General features: G+C 34.5%; 1 protein-coding gene across 2 annotated transcripts in view; it reads right to left on the reverse strand.

Annotated features, from left to right (window-relative positions):
• CIP2A (cellular inhibitor of PP2A) overlaps positions 1-12,926 on the reverse strand; it is a 53,759-nt gene extending 40,833 nt beyond the window's left edge. The window contains exons 1-6 of one of the 2 annotated variants that reach the window (XM_074301126.1): positions 12,196-12,470; positions 9,909-9,964; positions 8,145-8,292; positions 6,904-7,016; positions 1,887-1,981; positions 719-815 (exon numbers count right to left, since the gene is read on the reverse strand). In XM_074301126.1, coding sequence (XP_074157227.1) covers positions 719-790 — 72 coding nt within the window. In that variant the 5' untranslated portion in view covers positions 791-815; positions 1,887-1,981; positions 6,904-7,016; ... (1 more) ...; positions 9,909-9,964; positions 12,196-12,470. Of the gene's footprint in view, positions 1-718; positions 816-1,886; positions 1,982-6,903; positions 7,017-8,144; positions 8,293-9,908; positions 9,965-12,195 lie in introns of both variants that reach the window. The other variant, XM_074301125.1, reaches the window with a different exon arrangement.
• Between the last annotated feature and the right edge of the window lie 711 nt (positions 12,927-13,637).

Below are 13,637 nucleotides of genomic sequence, written 5' to 3' on the forward strand. Positions count from 1 at the left end.
ATACACCATCCCCATTGCCTGTGTCCTCCCCTCAAGAAATATTTATCTCTTCCCCATCCTATCCTCCATATATACCACAGAATGCATGTACCTTAAGGGAAGAACATATTTTAGTTTTGTCTTTTTTATCTCTAGCTCTTATTACAAAGCTAGTATTTAATAAATGCTTGATGAATTATGAACCAGACAAAGGAAATCTGGGTTCCAGCCCTGGCTCTGCCTTTAACCTGAAACATGTCACAAACTCTCTGGATCTCAAATTTTTCATTCTTGTAAGGATAGGCCTAAATAATTTCAAATATCTTTTCAATGAAAGGTTCCATGATTTTAAATAAATATTAATAACTCAGTTCATCAAAAGTCATAAAATAATGGGTTGAACTTAGATTAAAAGGAACCCAATGTGATTTTAAACCTTTAACAAAACAATCCAGCATTTCTCATTTATAAACCAGGTTTTCCCTGCAATTCCAACATAATACCATGCAGAAAATAGTCAGAATTTTGCACTTATATTAGAGTCTTTCAAAGTATAACTTAAATATGGGAACACTTTAGATTGTTTAACTTAATTTTCAATCCTTTTATAAGCAACAGATGGCATATGGACACACAAATCCTAACATTAAACAACAAAGTACTAAGATTTCCTTGAAGCAAAGAACCCACACAAAATTTGGAAGATTAAAAAAAAAAAAAAATTAAGAAGAATTCTTACCAAAGACTTTATATGAGTTTGAACAGATAGGTTGTGCCGACAAAGATTTGCCAAGAGTCCTAGACAAGACATTGTTAATTCATCTTCAGGAGACTGACTATGTTTTGTTTCAAAAGAACAAACAAAAAAAAAGAGAGACTGCATTATATTGAATTCCAATCTACTTAACATGATACATGTTAAGTCACATTTTAAACATCTGATTTCTAAAAACTAGAGCAGTTAATGTGAACATTTTCTTTTTTTACTCTTAAAAGTCAACAGTACTACCATATATTTTGAAACCAAATTGTTTTATTCCGTCTCAACATAAAAAAATCTATAAGGCTATGAACTGTACATTGTCTTGTACACTGAAAACCAATGATTTTATATGAGAGACATAATCATCTGCTTTGCTGCTGTACCAGCATGGGACCTTTCCAACTGACTTGAATGTTAAATCTTCCCCCATTAGAATGTGAACTTCTTGAAAGCAGGGACTGTCTTACTTTTCTATTTGTATCCCCAGAATTTAGCACATAGTAAGTGCTTAATAAATTCTTTTTTCATCCATTCATTTGTTGATGGATATAATCCATATAGAAATTTTTACTATGACTTTATATATTTTCTTTAACCTTTCAGTAAAAATACTAATTAAACTGTAAGACTTCTCAAATTCAACTTATTTATAACATAAAGAGATATTTTATAATACTAAGATTTTTATCCTGGAAGAAAGGAAAAAGCAACTTTCAAATTTCCCCCCACAAATATAGATATACTTTTTACTTCAATGCTCAAAGAAGAGAATACTTACTCCACCAAAGCAAATCATAATCCTTAGTATGTAATGGTGCTGGAACAATAACAAAGCCAAAAATCACCAACTTTCTGGTGATAAGTATCTTCCAATTTCATGGGGACAACAGATACTTAATCCATTTTCAAGTCTGTAACCAACTACTTAAGTCTAGGTAAGGCCTTCTAGAGTTTATTAGTACACTCTTCAAGAATTCAGGATCAAAACCTATGCCACAATGTGGTCCTAGAGAAAAGTGACTTGACTAAAAACTACTTGACAAGATTTTGTTTCAAAAAATGTGGATGGCCTACAGGTTATTCTTCAGGAATAAGGATGAATAAAAAATATTAGTTTACACATACACACACATATATTACTTACATATGACCTATCAGGAATGTAATTAATTCATCAAAATTGGCACCAGAATGGAAAACTTTGACATTGTAGGTCAACTTCTGCAGGAGTTGAAGGCACTGCAGGAAATAAAATTGTTATTAACATATAAATATAAAAATATAGTTACTGTTCATAGAAATATGCTACCTCTGAAATATCCTGGTTATGTGACCCTAGGCAAGTTCATTACTCTTCTGGTACTCTAGGTATCACTCAAATCTAGTATCTAGCATCAAATTCAAATAAAAATGGGACCAATAAACAAAACATAAAGTTCCCTGCAGGCAACATATCAAATATGTGAGAAAACTCACATATTAACATTATCTATATTTTATTATATGTTTAATTTACCTGGTCAGATATTTCCCATTTACAATGTAATCCTAGTTCAGACTGAATTTGCTTAAGATCGCATCTTAAGACTAAATTGAGAAGAGAGGACTCTGAAAAGATGGCACAATAGGTCAGAAAACTCTTTGTTCTCCAAATTTTCTCCAAAAAAAGGCAAAACATTGTCTCAGAGAAGGTCAATGGAAATAAGCAAAAGTCAAGATAAAGTAGCTGTTCTCCTAAAACAACCTAAAAAGACCACAGAAAAGACCTAACCCCAGGGCCAGAGGTTTCACTTGAATGAACCAGGCCAACTCTACTGAAATCAAAAAACAGTAAGTGCTGGGGGCAGCTGGACTAGGGAGGTGGCCTTAGTCTTAGAAATTTTCATTCCAGTGATAACAAAGGGTGTGACAGGGTAGAGAAGACTGAAGACCTGCCATGTCCAGGGATGCCAAGCACCACTATGCCTACCAGACATAACCTAGGCTGGACAGAGATGCAGGACTCTACTGGTTATGAGCACCTGCAGGACAGCAGAGTCTCTGGTATTAGTTCCAGGTCAAAAAAAGATAGCTAGAGATTGCAGCCACCAGAGGGACCAGAGGGACCAGTGTGAACTGCAAGGGAGTTGGGAGTCCTAGCTGTGGCGTAGGAAGGAAGAGGAGAAGTCATGGTTTAGCCCCAGAACAGACCTGAGAACATTAAAAAGGACCCGAGTCCTGGGGCCTAATTCTCCAGACCTCAAGGTTAGAACTTGATCATACCAACAGCTACCAAAGATAAAACAAAACAAAAAATAAAAATGAGCAAGTAAAGAAAAAAGAACCCAATCATAGATAGTTACTGTGGGGATAGAGAAGTTCAAAGTTATAACAATAAAGCTCCAAAATCATTCCTTTATCAACGAAAAACATCAAATGGTACTTAGTCCAAAAAGTTTTCTCAGAACTTAAAAAAGATTTTAAAAATAAAATAAGAGATCAAGGAAAACAAATAGAAAAAATAAGCAATCTGATAAAATTAAGAAAAATATGAAAAGAAAGTCTGCCAACTTGAAACAAATCAAACACTTAAGGAATAATTCCTTGACAACTAGACTTGGGCAAAGGAAAACTGATAATGTTCTAAAACATGAAGAAATAATAAAACAAAATCAAAAGAATGAAAAAAAATAGAAGAAAATATAAAACATCTCATCAGTAAAGAAATTGATCTAGAAAACAGATCAAAGAAAAATATAGGGATAATCAGACTACCTGAAAATTATGACAAAATAAAAAACGAATCTTGATAAAATATAACAAGAAATTATCAAGGAAAATTGCCTTGAAGTTCTCTATTAAGAAAGCAAAACAAAAACAGAAAAAACCCACTGATCACCTCCTAAAAGGAAAACTTATAGGAATATAATAACCAAGTTTCAAAACTCTCAAGGTAAGGAGAAATATCAGAATCAACAAGAAAAAAAAAATTTTTTAATAATGGAGCTATAGTAAGGGATTACACAAGACTTAGCAGCTACTACGTTAAAGGACCATAAATCTTGGCATACTGAATTTTATAGAGCAAAAAAACTTGAGTTATAGACAAGGCTAACTTATTTGGCAAAGTTAAGCATAGTTCTAAATGAAAAAAAAAAAAAAAAAAAAAAAAAAAAAAAAAAAAAAAGGACATTTAAGGGCAGCTAGATGGCACAGTGGATAGAGCACCAGCCTTGGATTCAGGGGGACTGGAGTTTAAAATTTGGCCTCAGATACTTAATACTTACTAGCTGTGTGATCTTGGGCAAGGGCAAGTCCCTTAATCCTAATTGCCCCCCCCCCAAAAAAAAAGAGTAAAAGAAAAAGATGGACATTTAATAAACTTTTAAGATTTTTAGGTATTTTTAACAAAAAAATAGTAGAACTTAAGGGAAAATCTAACATAACATCCAGAAGAAATAAACACGCACATGTGTGTGTGTATTATAAGGAACTTTAAAAAAGTCAAATCATTTACTTCTTATATATGAAAATATTATCAGTTCTTTTATTGACTTTTATTGACTGTCATTATTATTTGGGTAGCTTGAAAGAACTCAGCTTGGGCTAAGTGCAACATGATGGGATGATAAAAAAAAATAAAATATATATATTCTATATATATTGGATGATTCTTGGATGAACAGGCAGAATAAGGAATAGGAGGAATAAAGTACCACGAAGAAGTCAAGTAAAAGAGTAGGAAGGGATAGGAATAGTCAAAAGGATAATGAGGGAAAAGAGAAAGGAGGAAAATATATAAGCAATTATGTCTTAGAAAGTGAATGGGATAGGGGGCAGCTAGGTGGTGCAGTGGATAGAGCACCAGCCCTGAATTCAGGAGGTCCTGAGTTCAAATCTAGTCTCAGACACTTAACAATTCCTAGCTGTGTGACCCTGGGCAAGTCACTTAACCCAGCCTGGGGGGGGGGGGGGAGTGAATGGGATGAATTTACTCATAAAATGAAAACTGATACTAGATTAAAAATTCAAATTCAACAGTATGCTGCTTTCAGGAAATGCTATAAAATTAGAGAAATACACAAACATAAAATAAAGGTCAGGAGTAGAATTTATTACATGTAAAAATAAAACAAAACAAAAAAGCAGCAGGGATAATAATCATGATCTCAAAGTTAAAGCTAAAATAAATTTAATCAAAAGAGGAAAACTACACTGTATCAGCTATACTATTCCCTATTTTTTGACTACTTAAAATAATTAGCCATATAAAATAACTGAAGATATATCTGCCAGAATAGATATAGGACCTATATGAATATAAACATAAAACTTTTCATACAAACAAATATTTAGATCTAAATAATTGAAGTAATATTTATTGTTCATGCACAGCTAAAATGACTATAATTTTTAAAATAATTTTACCTAATTATTCATGTAATGCCATTCCAATTAAATTATTAATATTATCTTACTAAATTAGAAAAAATAATAACAAGATTCATTTAGAAGAACAAAAGATTCAAAACTTCAAAGAAACCAAGGGAAAAATATGTAAAGGAAGCAGATTTAGTATTATCAGCCATTATACCATATTATTGTAAAACGAAATCATTAAAGTATAGAACAGATAATTTTGATTATTTCATCTAAATAAGACTCATGCATCCTGAGGCAAGAGCATCTGTGTTCTGATTAATTATTTTGCTTTATCTTGCGATTTTAGATGAATAAAGAACTCTTCAAAACTTAGTTTGCTTATGTACACAATAAAGAGAATATCTCAAATGTGCTTTCAAAAAAAAAAAAAAAAAAGACTCATGCATCCAAGAATAGAAGGAAAGCAGAACATTGGGGAAACAACTCTCAGACAATTTCTAAAACAGAATGGGATTGGGTTAGAATACTGCTGTGGTGTAAGAAATGATGACCTGATTTAGTAAAAACATTGAAAGACTTACAACTTATCAAAGAAGATGTTATCCCCCTTCAGAGAAAGAAATGACAAATGGAAATAAGCATATATTTTGTACTTAAATTTAAAATAAATTTTAAAACTTAAAAAAAAAAGACTAAATTACAAGTAAATATGGCAGACTATTTCTATAATACAAGCTGAGGCTGAAGGTAGCAGATCTCATAAACTCAGAAGGTATGAGCTATAATTGGATTCTATGATCAGGTATTTACACTAAATTTAGCATTGATATATAAACCCCTGGAAGCAGTTGACAAAAATGAGGGTCACACCTGCTCAGGCTGGAACAGGTCAAGGCTGCCATTTTGATCAGTATTAAGACTATGAATAGCCCCTGAACTTCCAGTCTGGGAAAGATGGGGAGACATTAAAAAAAAAAAAAAAAAAAAAAGCCATTTAAAAAAGTTAGAAAGGAAAAAAAAGGACTAAACTGCAGAGATGCCAACCTACATTAGTAGTGGCGGTTTCCTTATTCAGAAATTTCCTGAAACAACACATCTAATTCCTATCTCTATTAAAGAAGGAGAGATTTTGGGGTTTTGTAATTTGTAACAAATCATTTTGAGTAAATATTGAGAGTGAAAATGATCCCATCAAATTAATTACCCATCTCCTAAGTCACCCTTCCAATTTATAATTTGTACCCTATTCCAAGTAGGACATCTTATCTCTATCCCTCTTGATTTCATCTATATTCCTCTCAGAGGAATGTTTATTATATCTTCTAATTTGCCAAATAATATTCTTTGAAACAGAGCTTTATAATGGAAAGATTAATGGACCTGGAATCAGAAATGATATGCATGGATCTTGACTTTATCAGTTATTAACTATGTCAATAAATAAGCTATATCCCCTGTGAGCCTCAATTTTACTTGTAAAAACATGGCTCACACTTGCAATACTTATCTCATATTATTATGTGACTTGAAATTAATTTGTTCATTATTTCTGTTTAGCATTATTCTAAATTATATGGAGATAAAGATAATATCTATTGAAAGCTTTTATATGACAATATGTTCAACCAAACTTTAAATTTCTCAAAGGCAAGGATTATGTCTAATCAGCAAACTCTCCATACTTAGTGAGTACATATACATTGGTTGATAATTACAGGTAATTTATTATTTTCAAGTCTAATCACTTGTTAAATAAGGAGAAGAAAATAAATTAGTTAAAAACAATGCCTTTTTTGTACCTGCAATGATACTGAGTCACCATGGACAGTACTGTTCCGATACACCACTCCTCCCAGGATACTATTCAGATTATAAGTGTTCTGGAGCCACTCTCTGGTATCACTGTCTAAAGCTGTAATGTAAAACAAAATGGCTCAGTAAGTATGTTTAAAATATCAAACTTGTGATCTTTATTACTGTAAGATTTACCTAATGATATTTCAAAAATCTATAATTTCATTGCTGTGGACATTTCTTCCAATATTTCAGATCATAACTCTCTAAGCCTTAGAATGAATATATTTATCCAATTATATTTCAAAAAACTAACAATGGCAAAGGACAAGCAACACTTAAATTAGATTATAAGAAGCAGATTATTCAGGCAGGTAAAAATATGGGTCAATCAGTAAACTATACTCTTTTTCCATTTTCTAGGCTAGTTCGTTTTGCTAGGATAACAAGACACAATGAGAGCTGTTACAATCAGGGCTCAGCAAATCCCTGAATATCTCCAAGACTGTTTCTTTATATATAATATAGAGAATGGTTGGAAGAAATAGCTATAAAATCCCTTTCAGTTCTATCCTTATAATATCTGAGAAATCTAAGGAAAGCTCAAGTAATGCTGCTTGACTGTTATCTGTGCATGTTATTAGCAACTTTTTCAGCTAGTTCTAATACTATTAAAACAGTACCAGCACCACAACTAGTATTTACATAGTACTTTAAGATTTACAAAGCACTTTACAAATATTTTCATTTGATCCTCACATCAACCTGAGAGTTAGGTTTTCTTAACTGAGGCCAACAGAGGTGAAGTGACTTGCCCAGGGTCACACAGATAGAAAGGGCTATATGCCCAGGTCTTCCTAGCTTTCTCCAAGTAAAGCATGAAAATGTACCAATGACAATGAGTGGTCTCTTATACAATCTTTCTTTAAATGTTACTTTAATATATTTTATCAAGTATTAATTAGAAATAATCATCTCTAAATTGGAATTTGTACCTTAAGATCACAAATTATAATGATTTTAAGATATTTTCATATTTTTTCAACATATTTCTAAGTCTGATATCTACATGACAGTATTATTATCTGTATATGTTCATCTTGGTTTCTGGTAATTTAATTCTGAAACTGAATCATATTCTGCAAATAAAATACTACACCAGAAGCATCTAAATCAGCAATGTTTGTTTTCTTTTACTTTAGCCTATCTTTCTTCTAGAACAATAAAGTGAAAAGGATGACCTTACCTAGTTGAGATAACAGATTGATGATGTTTAAAGTTAATGAAGTATTTAAATTTGGGTCTTCAAGGAGCTCTACAAGGCAGCTCAGGCATTCACTAGGCAATACCTGGTTTGGTGTAAACCATCGAGTAAGCTTCTGACCAGAAATGACCTGGAAAACAATTAAATGAAAAGCAATGAACTGTGAATAAATGTTCAAAAGATATGAACAAGTAGTTCTCAAAAGAACTGCAAATTCTTAACACAAAAGATTGTTCCATATCATTAAAAATATATATGCAAATTAAAGAACTCATGTTTTGTCTCATACATACCAAATTGAGAAAGATAAAAAAGTCAATTGTTGATAAGTCAATATTGGAAGGATTATAAAAAGACAGGAAGTCCAAAATACTGAGCTACAATCTACGATCCTAGAAACAATCTGGAATTATCCTAAGAAAGTAATTTAAATGTAAGAGATCTTGTTACTAAGCAAATAATTCAAAGAAGTAAAATTTTAAAAAGACACTATGTAGGCTGAAATATTTATAACAACATTTTTTGCCATAGCAAGACTAAAAACTAAGGTCCCTATAGTTTGAAAGGTAGCCAAACAAACTGTGGTAATCGAACGCAAAGGAATATTATTGTGCCATTATAACAATAAATGTGAATACACAGAAGTATGGGAAGATATGCCAAATGACAAACAGCCAAAAAAGAAAAATAACATATGAGAGGACTATTACAATCTAAGTGGAAAAAATCCAACAAAACCAAAACCACAAAAATGGCTGCTATAGGATTATAATGAACAAGAGCTTGACTCCAAAAAAAGAGATCGGTTAAACATATCTTTTTTGCAAAAGTAAAGGTACTAAAAATGTAGAATAATGTATATGTTGTCAGATTGTGTTAATATTAATTAAAACAACAGTTTTCTCAAATTATCAATTTCTCAAGGTCAGCTTAGATTTAACTTTAAAATTATATTTTACTTAGGTTTACAAAAATAAATTTGAATTACCTGAACACATATCAAATTAGAGGCAAGTAGATGGCCCTGGAGTCAGGAAGAACCAAGTTCAAATCCACTATCAGATATTTACTAGCTGTGTGACCCTGAGCAAGTCACTTAATCTGTTTGCCTCAATTTAGTCACAAGTAAAATGGGAATAATGAAAGCACTTATCTCCCAGGGTTGTAATGAGGATTAAATAAAATAATTTTAAAGCACTTAGCACAATACCTGGCACATAGTAAGTGCTATATAAATATTAGGTGCTATTATTATATGGGATTTGTTGTTGTTTAGTCATTTCAGTCATGCCCAGCTCTTTGTGGCTCTATTAGAAGTTTTCTTGATAAAAATACTAGTGGTTTGTCATTTCCTTCTCCAACTCATTTGACAGATGAGGAAACTGGGGCAAAAAGGGTTAAGTGACTTACCCAGGGTTATATAACTAATGTCTGAGGATATTTTTGAACTGAGGGAGATGAGTTTTCCTTTCTCAGCCCTGGCACTTTATCTACCAATCTGCCCAATAAAAACTTACATATAGTATTTAGATCTACATTTTATCAAGTCTTAGAATCATATACTGAATGAAAACCTGATTATCCCAAGTTCATTTCAGGGATGAAGAAACTGACACTCATTTATATCCCATTTTAAAGGAGGTAATGTGGCAGAGTTCATGTACTTTCAAAACTTACAAGCTTTCTAACTCAAGACAAAACATATTAACCTCTTTCAGTCTTATTTCCTCACCTATAAATACCTACCTGGAAGGACTGGTGAGAAGTTCAAGTAAGCTAATATAAGTGAAGGGATTTTCAGACTGTAAAGAACCATACAAATGCCAGTTATTTTCCATCAGGGATATCCCCTTCATCACCTAATACACATAATATAGCCTCAGTCAATATTTGTTGAGCAAAGTAATCAAAAGTTAAGTCTAGCCCTTCCATAATTGTTCAATCTGGAAGGAAAAGATAAGAATAAACAGATACAAAAACAATAGTAAGCATGGTAAAGAAAAGTAAAAAATCCAATCAATAAAGTGATTCTTCAGGATTTCAAAGTAAACTGTGCAATGGGGATAGTCAATAAGAAAGTGAGCAGGTCTTGGGGCTTTGAAAAGAAAAGCTAATAATTCATTCTAAGTCAATGCAATTTCAGCAATAATAGTAAAACAATAATGACTACCTAACTACAACATTCAATAGGAAATAGTCTATAAATATTTGAAAAACGTTCATTTGAAAAAGAGATTCAAGTTTAAAAGGTGGTAATATGAATGTGCCAAACAATGGGAAGAGACTAAAAATAAAAGACTGAGCAGCAGCTCTCTAGCCAGAAAGACCAGGGAGTAAGACACTTAAACTTTCAATGCTCTAGGTAATTTTCCAAGTCTCTAAGTTGCAAAAGAAAGTTCCTAACAGGTTTAGTCCTTAACATTAGCCAAACAATTGGAGCTATCCAAAATAAGTAATGGACAACCTAAACAACTTTTCCGTTGGTATAAATCTCGAAATAAACAATTAGTGCTGCCCTAGACTTAACTAGGCTACCTTGAATAGTACTAAGTTTCACACTTTGCAGAGCTTGACCACTTGTCTATTTCACAGAAGGATGTTTTACAAGTTTCAGAATATATAATAATTCATTTTTAAAAGTATTTGTCACTTGGTAGGTACAGAAGCTAAAAGAGAAATTTAAAAAAATAAAAACAATCGCCATTCTCAAGAACTTTATATATTTGTAAAGCAGTCTGGTCTCATGGATATTGTGCTGGATGGGAAGTCAGGAAGTCAGAATTAGGATTTCTTCCTAAGAATTAGAGTTAGAAAGGGAATTCAAATTTCCTTTCACTTTTAAAGTTATATGATACTGAACAAGTTATAGCCTCTTCAATTTTTCTCCTGAAGTGAAACGGAGGCACTTGTCCTTCTTGTAGAGTGCATTGCAAATCTCTCACTGTGAGCCTGGGAATAAAACATGGGGAGGTACATATTGTGTACTTGATTACTGGAGGAATGAGAGGAATCATAACAACAAAGGGGAGCAGAATTTTGGATTTCCTTCACAGGTTAATCGTATACTACTTCAAAGTCCGATTCTTTTTGTACAGAAAAACAACTGTTTGGTCATGTACACATATATTGTATTTAATTTATACTCTAGCATATTTAACATGTATTGATCAACCTGCCATGGGGGGGAGGGAGGTGGGAAGGAGGGGAAAAATTAGAACAAAAGGTTTGGCAATTGTCGAAGCTGTAAAATTACCCATGTATATATCTGGTAAATAAAAACTATTTTAAAAAAAAAAGATAAAGTAAAAATAATAATAATAATAATAAAAAATTTAAAAAAAAACACACAACAAAGGGGAGCAGAGCCTCCAAGGTCCCTCCCACTGAGATTTGACAAATCTAGTTTTATTTTGGTGATTTTTCACAAAATTCGTTCACCTCGCTGGGCCTTAGTTTCTACACTATAAAACACGGGATGGAAGAGAGGCGGGGCTAAGCGAAGGATGTTGACCAGATTAAGGGCTCTCCACCTAGAGTCCATGAATTTGACATTGGTTTGTTTATTTTAATAAAAAGTTACTGTGACATAACAATATGGCATTTTAAAAACACTTTTAAAATAATTTATTATTCATTTTTAACACTTTTTTTTCTATTTTGAGTTCTGAAGTCTCCCCCTCCCTCCAGTATGTCCCACACCCACGGAGAAAAAGCAAAACAAAACATTAATCATAAATGGGAAATCATGCAAAACGAGTGAAAACAAAACAAAACAAAACATTTTCCTGAGAACAAAAGGCTTTCCTGACAAAGACCCTACGAGGCAAGTGGTGCAAGTTCTCACCTTCTCCATTTTACAAATAGGGAAACTGAGGGCTGCACGGAGAGGGATGGGAGATGGAAAAGAGAGCGTGCTTTTGGTCCCCATGCCCTGCCCCCGGCCCTGCGATGAGCGGGAGATGCCTGGGAATGCGCCGGGGAGTGAAGAGGTTTGGGGAATCTGGGGGTCGGAGACGCCCCCGGGGCCTCTCACCTCCAAATGCCGCAGGAGTTGGTTAGTGTTCGCCTCAGACTTGACTGCCTTGTACTGGCTGATGGCCAGCAGCAAGGACTTCAGGTGAGCCGTGATGTCCATCGAGGCCGAGGCCTGGACCTCTGCGAAGACCGGGGCAGAGGTAGGGGATCAGGAGCCACTAAGCGAAGACGTAACGCGGACTGCGGAGGCTAGGACAGTCGTTCCCTCGGCGCTCGGGCCGCGCTTTTTTTTTTTGGATTTTCTTAGCACCGCCCTTCTACTCTTCGAGAGCCTTCCGGTTCCGGTCTGGAATCCGGAAATTCCCTTGAGCAGGAGGAGAAAGGGTGGAGTTGCCCTCTAATGAGGGGATACCCCTCCTAACACCTCCGCCCTATTCTCTACCATCCTTTTGGCAGGGCTAGGACCTCACGAAGTCCCCCCCCTCGGCACGTGAGAACTCTCGCGAGAACTGGGGCAGTGCGAGTAAAAGCCGGAGTTTGTAATAGTCGATGCTGTCTTGTCTAAAGGGCCCTCAATAGGAGTCGCCATTCCCACCTCATCTCTGTGGACCGCGGTTTCTCACTCGCTCTGTCGGAGTGTGGTGCCGGAACTTACTGAAGTGTAATTTGGCAGAGGTGACAGACCCAACTAGAACCCCGTCGCTGTCCAGATAGCGTCTCCCTTCCTCCTTCTCCCATTATTCCCTGAAACCCGGTGTACCGCCTCCCTAAGTGTAACGGCTCCGGGGTAAATCATAACTCCATTCTTAAAGAAAACTTGCTTCCACCATGCTTCTAAATATTTTTCTCTTCCCCCCTCCCTCCATCAGTCAAGCATTTATTAACCACCTACTACGTGACTGGTACTGTACCAAATGCTGGGAACACAAAGCCGGGCAAACACCCACTATCTCTGCTCTCAAAGTCAACGGGGAGAGGGGAAAGGAGAGGACGGAGAGGAGGACATACTATAAAATTTTTCCATTAATGCCAGAAAAGACTAGGTTGTCATAAAAGTTTCATTAACTAATAAAAGATGGATGTGACACACAAAACCACCGAGGCACGCGGATCTAGGGGATTACTTGAGGTACCTTTTCTCTGTTATACCTATATATTATGTCTATGTACTCGGCACTGTAGTTACAAAGTAAGATACTATTTTGTTAATTTCCCTCTTCCCACCAAGGGCAGACTAATATAGAACAAATCCTTTGGGACACCTGGAAGGTTCTGGATGGAATTGACATACAGGGTCAATCATTTCCTCGAACCTAGCGATGAACTCTTCTACACACATTGTCCTCCCCAATTAGATTGGGAACTCCTTGAAAGCAGGTTTTCTTTTTTCATTCTCAAATGGCTGGTATACAGCTTAGTACCTAGAAAGTGCTTAATGAATATTTCCCAGTGATTCATTATGTAAATTTCAAATAATATTTTATAATGCCATCCAAAAAA

This window comes from Sminthopsis crassicaudata, chromosome 3, assembly GCF_048593235.1.
Source record: "Sminthopsis crassicaudata isolate SCR6 chromosome 3, ASM4859323v1, whole genome shotgun sequence".
Classification (NCBI taxonomy): Eukaryota; Metazoa; Chordata; class Mammalia; order Dasyuromorphia; family Dasyuridae; genus Sminthopsis; species Sminthopsis crassicaudata.